The following is a 10,789-nucleotide window of genomic DNA, read 5'->3' on the forward strand; positions in this document are numbered from 1 at the left end:
TTGGCATTTATGATTTTGTCCTGTTATGTTTGAATTCTTCCTGCACCTGGAGTGAGAATGAGGGAGAGACTGATCAGGACCCCCCCTCCTCGTGTCATTAAGGGATGTCAGAATAAAAGCTCAAATGTCCCTTATAAGGCTATTCAGCTTTTGTCAGATAGCTTGACGCTACAATATCTCACCAACTTGTCATGAGGCCAAAATTGAAGCTTAAATGACACGAGGACACGCAGCAGGAGAAATAATCGTTTATTCGACACATTCTCCATGTGTTACTTACATTGTAAGACTCTTATAAGCCGTTTCAATTTATGCGGCTCCAGACACATTTGGTTTTTATTGTATTGGTCCAAAGTGGCTCTTTCAACACTTTGGGTTGCCGACCCCTGGTCTAGGGGCATCAAACAGGTCAGGTGACTTAGCAAATAAAACCTCATGCATTTGAATTTCAGTTATTATTTAACACGTTGGCCACTAAAAATGAAAAGTATTTTTATTTTTTAAGAAAAAGTGGGGAATAAAAATCTTTCTCCTCTGTTAGACAAAAACGTGTCACTTGTTTCTCGTCCTACCTTGAAGCGACGCGCCAGGAACTTGTTCTTCATCTCCAGGAAGTTGCCTTTGTTTGCCTGTGATTTGAACGGTTCGTTGACGATGGCAAACTGGGGATCGTTCTGGATGTCCTGCCACCGGGCGTAGCCATGGCTGACACAGAGGTCAAGGGTCATGTAACGCTTAACGTACGAATCCCCTCACTACTCCTCTAAAAAACTTTAGAGGACGTTATTCCAGTAGATTCTGAAGGAGAAAAGCGGCTCGACGAGCCGCTTTTCTCCTTCAGAATCTACTGGAATAACGTTGATCGTGTTAATGGTTAAAAAATTAAAGTAAGTTAAATATTTTGTGTTTAGAGAGCATCGATGCACACTTGTTTTTACAGAGACTTCTGGGAAATTTCCAGGGCACTGGACTTTAGAATCCCCAAAACAGTTAATTAAAAAATACTAAATGTTTTAAAATGACCTGAATTCATCTTAATTTACAACAAGAATTTGGGTTTATAAATGATTTATTAACAGATAAACTATACATCTCTAAAAATGTGGATGTATACATTTACAATAATTTACCAACACTTTGTAAACAAACTTAAAGATCCACCTCTACGAAATCATTTAATAGTTAATTTTAGATTTTAATTATTAATGAATAAAGTCTTAACATACCATTAATAAATACATTATAGTAACCCTTTTAAATCAAGAATAAAGTGTTGATAGAAACACATATAGGTAACAAAAAAGGTCTTAAAATAGCAATTAAAGTGAATTGTATGTAATATATTCTGTTTTGCTGTGAATATTTAGTTTTTTACATTATAAGAACAACAACAAAAATAAGAAGTAACCCTAAAAAAGTAAAAAAGTTGTAAACATTCTTCTAATATCTATTAGCCTAGCTTAGAAGGCTAGCTTAAACTTAAAAACTTACCAATTAAGTCTACAAACACTAAATAATCAATATATATATATATATATATATATATATATATAATTCTAAAGTGTATTGGCCATTTCTAAAATCTATTTGTTAACTTTAAAAATGGATAATATTTCTAGAGTTGATGCTAATTTTGCTAAGTGTTTTCAAAGTGCTAATCAAACAGAGGGAAAAGCTATTAGTTGCTTAGACACAGATTTTTCCCTTTTTTGTCTTTGAAACTGCAGTTTTTCACTTTTTATTTCAGATTTTTAATGAGACACTTCCTGTTTTCCCTTCAGTCTTAATACACTTCTGCATTAGGGAACAACATGAACCAAACGACCCCAATCCCTCAGTCTCCACCGCCGCCGTTTGCTGTTTACAGACCTCTGGTTGGCTTGCTGACTTATTACGCCGCGCTTCTGCTGGCCTGGTAGAAAAATAAACAAGAGCGGGGTCATCGCCCGGGCAACGGCTGTTAAGGATACATTACGATCCCCGCCAGCAGCCAGTAGTCGTGTCGGCGATGCCAGATCTCATTCATCTTCCCCGAGGAGATGGCAGCCCGCTCCTCGTTCTGCCAGAGAGTGTGCAGCTCTGCGGGTTGAAGCCAGCACAAGGTAACGCTGAGGGGTGTCTCAAAGGGAACTTGCTCACTAAGAAAACATGGCTGCAGGTGTTTTCCACAAGACACCCACAGCTTTTCTGGGTTTGTGATTAAGCTGCAGATAAATTTGGCTCACTGCTGCTTTTGTCTAAGAGCTCAAAAAAGCAAAACGGAGAGTTGATTTAAGAAGTTTTACGTTGTTTAGACTGCCTAGTGACCTTTACGGTCAGTACAGTCGGTTATTTTCATTATGCCTTCCTCTACCGACAGACTAAGTTTTAATTTAGTAAATAAAATAAATTAGCAATTTCACTCAGTCTTTACATTGAGACAAAAAGCCTTTATATACTGTATTCTCCGTACTATAAGGTGCACTTAAAAGCCCCGACTGTTTTCAAAAAACATCTTTGCCACCTTTTAATCCAGAGTCATATGGATTAGTTCTGGTTGTGCTCACTGATATTGGAATCATTTTGAGAGCTACATGCCGCACTGTCATAATGTTTGTTGTAATTTTTTTTTTTTACATGTTACTACCAAGGTTAGGAGTTAGCATAGCCGCAGGAATGTTTGTTTTAGTGGTATCAGTCTGTTTTTTACAAGGCTGAGAGTCACAGATATTGCTAATATGCTAATGTCGCTAATGCGTAGCATGTTACAAGAAAGTACTAGAGTTACTGTGAACACAGTTAATAAAGGCTGACTGATGGACATATCACCTTTTTGTGTTGTTTAGTTCGCCTCATATTTGACTAAGAAAATAGACCATTCATTGATAATACGCCTTGTAAATTGTTGCACCTTATACTGCAGAAGATACGTTAGAATATATTGAAGGAACTAATTGGGATTTTTTTTTACCTTAAAAAGTCATAAGCTTTTTGTAATTTGTTGAAAAGTGGGTTAAGAAAAAAAAGAGTTAATCTACACAATCCAAAGTTATTTTGTAAAATACTGAAAACAAGACTGTCTGTGGTTTTATGTATCACTTCTTACTAAATTAAAGAAAAACATTTATATTTAGTACAAAGAAAAATGTCTAATAGTTTATTAAAATAGTGTAAAAACCTCAAAAAGACCAATATTAATGACATAAACATGTTCTGTATTTGGCAGATCTTTTGTACTTTAAGTTGTACCAAAAAAAAGCATAATAAAGAAGAAAAAAATGGGACTATTGGGAGAAATTTACTAAAAAACACGGGAATAGAACAGACATTTCATCTTGAAAGGCAAATCATAATAACAGAACGGATTATATTAATTGATTGAATATCTGTACTCTTCACTACAGTAACATTGATGCTTACTTCACTTCATGAAACACAGGAGGAATCTAGTATATTAGCGAAACGATTATTTAGATTACCTTAGCATTAAAAAACATTCTACTAAGTCAACTAAGCTCTTAAATCACTTTAAATAATTAAATCAATTGAATTCTTTATCATTTATGTCACCTTTAAACAATTCCGTCGGGCTGACGCTTCTTCTTCTGTGTTTCTGTCAATGGTAAATACTGATACACACACCTACAGTGCCCTCTAGTGGTTGATGGTGGGAAAATAACATTTTATTATTTATTACAAAAAAATCACCTGATTAAAACTCACGCCCCCATTTTAATTATGCAAAAGAACTGCAACTTATACTTTGTATAAAATTAGTTATTATTCTTCTTTTACAGTAGCTACAGTTTAAAATAAAGGTAGGCTTTTAGGAAAGTTATATTTGAGGGTTAATTGTGTCTTTGTAGCTACAGAGAGTTTAACGGTTGTCATAACACTCTCCAGCTCACCTGCAGGTTTCTCTAACTCACCTGTGAAGCCACCGTCTGCGATGTTGAACATGAAGCGCGGCCGCTCGCTCACAGGCCTCCCGTTACCCCGCGGCGCCTCCTCCTTGGGGGGTTTCAGCTCCTTCCCAGGATCCTTTTCACCTTTCACGTCTTCTGTTATCAGTAGAAATGAGGTTCAAATCAGCACAAACTTCAAGGCTCCTTAATTTTTTTTCTTTTAGTCCTGTGCTAAGCGGCCATACTTACTTCAACGCGACGATACACACCTTTCTTGACATCAGCCGCCTCGGCCTTGTCTTTGCCGTCTGCTGCCTCCGTTTTTGATCGCGACTCCTTTTCCTTCTCCTCCTGAACCTTTTCTCCTGCACATGTCAAGCAGGTCATGACCTCACCACCAAACTCCGCTCAGATCAGTCCAGTTGACGTCTCTTTTACCTGATTTTTCTTTCGTTTCCTGCTTTGACTCAAGCGTCGTCTCCTCTTTACTCTCCTCTGGCTCTTTTTTCTCCTCCGCCGTGGCAGCCGGAGCATCTGCTGCGGCCTCCTTTACCTCCCCGTCTTCTGAAGCGTTTCGATGCGTTTCTTTTGTGGAAGAAGACATCTGTAGCACGTACAAAACAATACTGTCAAGTTTAATTTAACAGTTTGAGCTTTTTAAATAACCAGGCGATGGGAAAACCTTGACTGACAGCCGCAATGTTTGTTCACTTTATTGGAAAAAATTGTTGTATATTCTGGAAATCTGAATTCTTATTTCTGGGGTTTAGTTGACAGTCTGTGTTGTGGCAGCAGGTTTGTGCTCTTCCATCTGCCAAGCAGCAGATTTATTTTTATACAGCATGACAATAGCTGTGCAATTACACTCAAAGCTTGCCACGCAATTATGGTGTCATGTTTGATTTTTGGAGAATGCATGAAGAAGCCAAACTGTTGCCCAACAGGATTAAAAAAAAAAAAAAAAAAATTCTCCATACAAAAAAAAGGCAAAACCAGACTACGGAAAGTTTAGGGCGTCTATAGGTTTACAGGAGTTACATTTAGGGATTTTTAGGACCTTTTTAAAGATTGTATGAAACAAACAGACGGAGACTGAAGTTTAAAAGTCTTTTGGGAAACCATGCAGTTTGTTTCATAAAGATTTCCACCAACCGGTTTTAACCAGTGCGAGTAATCCCTATGATCTAGCCATTTCTTTATTGATTTGTACTTTCCCATTTACCTGCACCGACAAGCATGCGCTCATTAGCTAGCCGAGGACGATTTACGACACAATGCAATCTGAAAATGCTTTTGTTTTTAGTCACGTCGCTTTGATGTTCTGAAGAAAATTTAGCTTAAAATTGTATTTATTTAATTAAACAAGTGTGAGCAGAGCGGTGTGTTTTGGGAGTTTTTACATTTTCTTGTGGAATTTTTCTGATGATGAAGGACATATATAAAGAAAAGAGCACATTTGTGATGTAGAAAATACAATGGGCGGATCACAAGCGCTCCATTCTAATGAATCCACTGGTAGACGACTAGATCCATGAACGTCTTCTGAAGTAGCTAAACCTATGTCCTAGAAAACGACGACAGTTGTCTGGCTTAAAACAGCTTTATCAAAATTAAAAGACCACTGGGAACACTTTGAAACTAGATCAAAAGATGATCGGAGTGGGTAACCAAACCCTAAGTTAATTTTTTTGTCTGGGGTCAAAAAATGAAACTGTTTAATTCTTGAAAATATAATCAAAAACTGTCTGTCTGCTGCCCCCTTCAGGTTGAGATGAGGTATTACAGATGAATTTTGTGATTAGTCAAACCATGTGATTTTCAGAAGTTTGACATGATCTGCAGCTCCAGGAATGGTAACAGTCCTACCCCCAAGCCCCGCCCCTCTGACTGGATTTCCATATTTCGGCTGTGGGTGGAGTCAGCCTCCCACTTCCCTGTTTGGTTACCCTTTAAGCACCACGTATGTCTGACCTCCTGAGATTCTCCCATCTTGTTGCCGTCCGCCTCTTTCCCTTCATCCTTCACTTTCTCTTTCTCCTCCGCTTCAGCCTTTTCCTCCTCTTTGCCATTTTTTTCTGTCTTCTCCGACGGAGCGGGTGTTGCTACACAAATTTGCACAAAAAAAAAGACACTTGATTGTAACGTCTAGAGGGAGCGCCCTCTGCTGAATTTGCAGGGTGCAGTGCAGGTTACCTGGTTTGGAGGGGCATGGCGTGCTGTTGTAGCTAGCGTCAGGTGTGGGCGTGGCGGTCTTGACAGTGGGTGAGGACGCCCTGGAGGAGGATTTGTCTATGCTGATCTCCGGCTTGAGCTCTGGGAGACTCCAGCGGCCGTTGATGTGCTCAAACTCTTGAACCTGGAAATGAAACATCAGAAAATAATTTTTAAAAATACATACGTTAAAAAAAAAGCTTTCAAAGATACACAATGAAGTGTAGAATGTCCTATTATAAGATTTAAAAACAGAAAGCAGAAGTCGAGCACATCTTACACTTTACAGTCTCTTTTCAGAGAAAGAATTGTATTTTTTTTTTTTTTTTTAAACCACAGGAAACATTTTAGAAACCAGAAAAAGTGAAAGCACCAGCATGTTCTCTAGGAATGACTTGAAGCTCCTGCTTATTCTTTTGTGAGGAGAACAGACTTTAGTGGAAGAATTGCTGTATATGCACAAATAAACTACTATTTTTGATATTCAAATAAAATCGAAGAAAAATAAGTAAATTTGAGCTTTTTTATTAAAAACGGATTCAAGCTTAGCACAGAAAATAAGGAAACGTGGGTTTATTTGCTGTAAAAACCTTTCTTTGCCCCCCAATTCTTCCTGTTTATTCCTCCTTTAAATAGAGGATGGCCATCTGACATTTAGATCTCTCAAAATGAACCACATTGTTGAAATAATGAAGTCAGATAATAATAAAAAAGGGTAAAAAAGCTCCAAACATGTCCTGGGCACCTTGAATGCATCTCACTGCTCCAAGTTTAACCTCTGGGAGTCTAAGAACAGCGAGAGAAATCAGAGAATGGTTGGAGAGCTGTAACAACTGAATTGTGAGAATTTGAAGAAACAAACTAAAACTTGAGGTGATTTAAGGGAAAAATCAGACTCTCCTCTTGAGCTAACAAAGGGATGTTGCAGAGTACTTCAGTGGACAGTTTAGAATTAATAAAAAGAGTTTGTAAGTTATCTTCTTGTCATCTCTCTGCTGTAACTGTAACTTTGAGGATGGAAAAACTGTAGAGAGAAGTCAAGTTTATGCTGTGTTTAGTGCTAAAATTAACTTTAATAAAAAAAACGTTATAATAACATGCCTTAATAATCTAGTTATAAAACAGTAAGAAGCATTGGTAAAGTGTTTATAAGCCTTTATGAGGCATTCATTAGCATAGATGTCTTACTAATGGATATAGTGTTAGTTTTCTGCCTTTATAGATATTTATTAGCATTTTTAATGCTTTAAAAAGTGTTTATAAAACATGCATTAGAATTTATAAAGCCTTCGTGAGACATTCATTATCATCTGTTAAGCATTTTTGAGACATATTTTTATCACTTGTAAAGTTTTTATGAGACACTTTTGAGACGGAATTTGTAAAGTCTTGATGATTCATTTATAAAACATTTATTAGAGTTTGTAAAGTCTTTCTGAGACATTTTAGAGACGTATTAGAATTTGTAAAAGTCTGTTTGAGACATTTATTAGAATTGATAAAACCTTTGTGATTGTTTTGGAGAAATTGGAATCTGAAGAAGCCTTTTTGAGACATTTAGGAGACATTTATTAGATTTTCTAAAGTCTTAATGATACATTTATAAGACATTTATTAAATTTGTAAAATCTTTTTAAGACATTTTAGAGACATGTTTTATCATTTGTAAAGCCTTTTAAAGAGACTTTTTTTAATTTGTCAAATAATTTTGAGACATTAGAATTTGTAAAGCCTTTTAAAAATATTTTTGAGATATTTATTAGAATTTGTAAAGCCTTTTGAAACATTTTTGACACATTAGAATTTGTAGTCTTTTTGAGACATTTTAGAGACATTTTTGAGAATTTGTAAAGCCTTTTTGAGATATTTTAGAGACTTTTTTGAGGATTTGTAAAATAATTTTGAGACATTAGAATCTGTAAAGCCTTTTTGAGACATTTTAGAGACTTTGAGGATTTGTAAAATAATTTTGACACATTAGAATGTGTAGTCTTTTTGAGACATTTTAGAGACTTTGAGGATTTGTAAAATAATTTTGAGACATTAGAATCTGTAAAGCCTTTTTGAGACATTTTGGGGACATTTATTAGAATTTGTAAAGCCTTTTAAAACTATTTTTGAGATATTTATTAGAATTTATAAAGCCTTTTAAGACTATTTTTGAGATATTTATTAGGATTTGTAAAGCCGTTTTGAGACATTTTTGACACATTAGAATTTGTAGTCTTTTTGAGACATTTTAGAGACATTTTTGAGAATTTGTAAAATAATTTTGAGACATTAGAATCTGTAAAGCCTTTCTGAGAATTTTTGGGGACATTTATTGGAATTTGTAAAAAGCCTATTTTAGACATTTTTAGGACATTTATGACCATTTGTAAAGATACCAGACATTTAAGAGACGTTTGCAAAGCCTTCATGAAACATTTATTAGCATTTGGAATCTCTTTATGAGATGTTTTTAAGACATTTATGACATCCGTAAAGCTTTTATGACACATTTTGAGAAATGTATTACCATTTGTAAAGTTACGTGACATTTAGGAGACATTTATAAAGCCTTTATGAGACACATCTAAAGTTATGAGACTTTTTTTAGCATTTGTAAAGTGTTTATGAGACATTTATTATTATTTTTAAAACCTTCATTAAACATTTACAAGACATTCTTTGGCATTTATAATGAGTTTGAGACATTTATGAGCATTTGTAAAGTTACAAGACATTTAAGAGACGTTTGTAAAGCCTTTATGAAACATAAATAATACATGATTATTCGTAAAGCCTTTCTGAGAAAAGCATTTACAAATGTCTTATATGCATTAATATATTCCTTAAAAGTTAGCAATTACTATAATAACTCTGTCTTTCTAAATAGTTGCTTTGCAGTCCCTCAGTCTGAAGCATAACCAATTTGTTCATCTTCTTATATAACCCTTGAGAGCGATTGATAAACAAATCCTTGTTTTTGGTAATAGTTTGAGACAGTTAGAGTGTTGCAATCTAAACTGGTCTTTCTTGCCACAAAGAGCGACAACTTAGCATGAAAAATTAACTGTGAATCGTTGATTTTGATTCGAAAATCAACCCAAATTGTCATCAAAGTAGCGATCTACAACTCAACGCGATCTTACTCTCAGACTTAAGCTCCAAACAGGTTCAAAGTTATATATCTTCAAATATCTTCGAAATGTTGCAAATCATTAGAAAGATTGCTAAAAGTATTTTAACTCTGCAATAAACAGATGGAAATAACCGTTGGCTGTCTTTCACTTTCCTCTAAAAAAAAAACGCTCCACCTAAAAGTTTCCATTAGTGATATAATCAGTGATATTTTCTATTATCAGGGCCAAGTTTTTGTCAAATTAACTGATCAACTGTGATAAACATGTTTGAAAGCTGAGATTACCGTTTAGAGTCTCAAAATATTTTCCACTGACTCGTGGATTACTCTCTTCCTTGTTCCCTGTGTTTCTGATTTATTGGTTTTTCGCTGCAGATAATCTTTAAATATTGAGGTTTTTCCCGCTCTAAAAATAAGAAACATGAGGGAAAATTTAGTTCAACTGAGAGTGACTGGAACAGAAACCCCACCCACACGTCCTCGTTTGCCTGGCAGCAGATTACCCTGAAGATAGCAGATTAAGATCCTCTGCAGGTTTGAACAGATCGAGGTGAAAACTACGAGAGAGATGTTTGGATAAAACAAAACGATTTGAGTCTGATTGTTCCACAGATTAAAACGGCTCTCAGGAAGGCGAGCAGACGTTTGGTAGTATTTTGATGCAGCTGAAACTCCTGTGTTTTTGTGATATGTATCGAGAATTAAGAATATAGTGTCAAGATTGTTTCACGTTTGCATCATTCAATATTAATAGGGATCTGCTTATAGCAATTCAGGTACTAAATACTGAAGAAAAAACATTTTTGAGAGTCTAAAGAGAAAATGATGATTTGTATCTGGTTATTAATGATTAAATAACATGTTAACAGACACTTTTATGAATTACTTTGCATTACTACATGTATTATTTAACATATTTGTTAGCAGTGATGTTTGAACTTCTTTATTGATGTTTCTGCCTTAAGTTCAAACCATAAAGATGCCTCTCAGATTTTCATCAGTTAACATAAAAACGTCAAACCTGTATTTTTTTTTTCACCGCTGGAAGACTGAAAGCTGAATAGGAATTCAGATTTCTTGGAAACCAAACTCTAGATATTTTGTTTATAGATATTTCTATGTTTGCAGTGTTTCTGCTTAAATTGACACATTTTAACACTTTAAAATGAAGAGAAAATAAACTCATTGGATTTATGTGTGTGTAATTCTTGATTTGTAACCCACCACACATTTTGTGTGTACTTGCAATTGTGTATTTAAATGTACACTCGAATAATAAAAACACACAAATACAAAATACAATTTGCATACGCAGAGCTTGAAATTATAGCAACTTAAAACTATGCATACAAATTTTTAAATAGTCGTCGGTTACACACAGAGAAAACCGTATTTGTGGAGTTGTGAGACTCTTTATGTCTTCAGATTTGTGTGTAAATGATGCGTTTAAATGCAAACAGAATGCTGGGTCATCAGCTCGTTTGAACTTGGATTGTGAAAAACTTGATGTTTTTTCCCTTTTCTTAAACAGAAATGCCCCAAAAAATAAGAGGTAAAAAAAAAAAAAAAA

The 10,789-nt window shown here is 35.1% G+C and overlaps 1 protein-coding gene and 1 long non-coding RNA gene across 6 annotated transcripts in view; one reads left to right on the forward strand and one right to left on the reverse strand.

The window, feature by feature from the left end:
* Positions 1-10,789, reverse strand: part of chd3 (chromodomain helicase DNA binding protein 3) — a 57,234-nt gene that overhangs the window by 20,332 nt on the left and 26,113 nt on the right. For 3 of the 4 annotated variants that reach the window (XM_024287637.2, XM_024287635.2, XM_024287636.2), the window contains exons 30-36: positions 6,078-6,240; positions 5,856-5,986; positions 4,323-4,488; positions 4,154-4,249; positions 3,909-4,040; positions 1,971-2,079; positions 573-705 (exon numbers count right to left, since the gene is read on the reverse strand). In XM_024287637.2, the coding sequence (XP_024143405.1) occupies positions 573-705; positions 1,971-2,079; positions 3,909-4,040; positions 4,154-4,249; positions 4,323-4,488; positions 5,856-5,986; positions 6,078-6,240 (930 nt within the window). Of the gene's footprint in view, positions 1-572; positions 706-1,970; positions 2,080-3,908; positions 4,041-4,133; positions 4,250-4,322; positions 4,489-5,855; positions 5,987-6,077; positions 6,241-10,789 lie in introns of those variants that run through there. The other variant, XM_024287638.2, reaches the window with a different exon arrangement.
* LOC112155759 overlaps positions 1,927-10,789 on the forward strand; it is a 13,309-nt gene continuing 4,446 nt past the window's right edge. The window contains exon 1 of one of the 2 annotated variants that reach the window (XR_004949588.1): positions 1,927-2,102. This is a non-coding gene — a long non-coding RNA (uncharacterized LOC112155759). The remainder of the gene's footprint in view (positions 2,103-10,789) is intronic. The other variant, XR_002920842.2, reaches the window with a different exon arrangement.

The sequence above is a fragment of the Oryzias melastigma genome, linkage group LG18 (genome assembly GCF_002922805.2).
Source record: "Oryzias melastigma strain HK-1 linkage group LG18, ASM292280v2, whole genome shotgun sequence".
Classification (NCBI taxonomy): domain Eukaryota; kingdom Metazoa; phylum Chordata; class Actinopteri; order Beloniformes; family Adrianichthyidae; genus Oryzias; species Oryzias melastigma.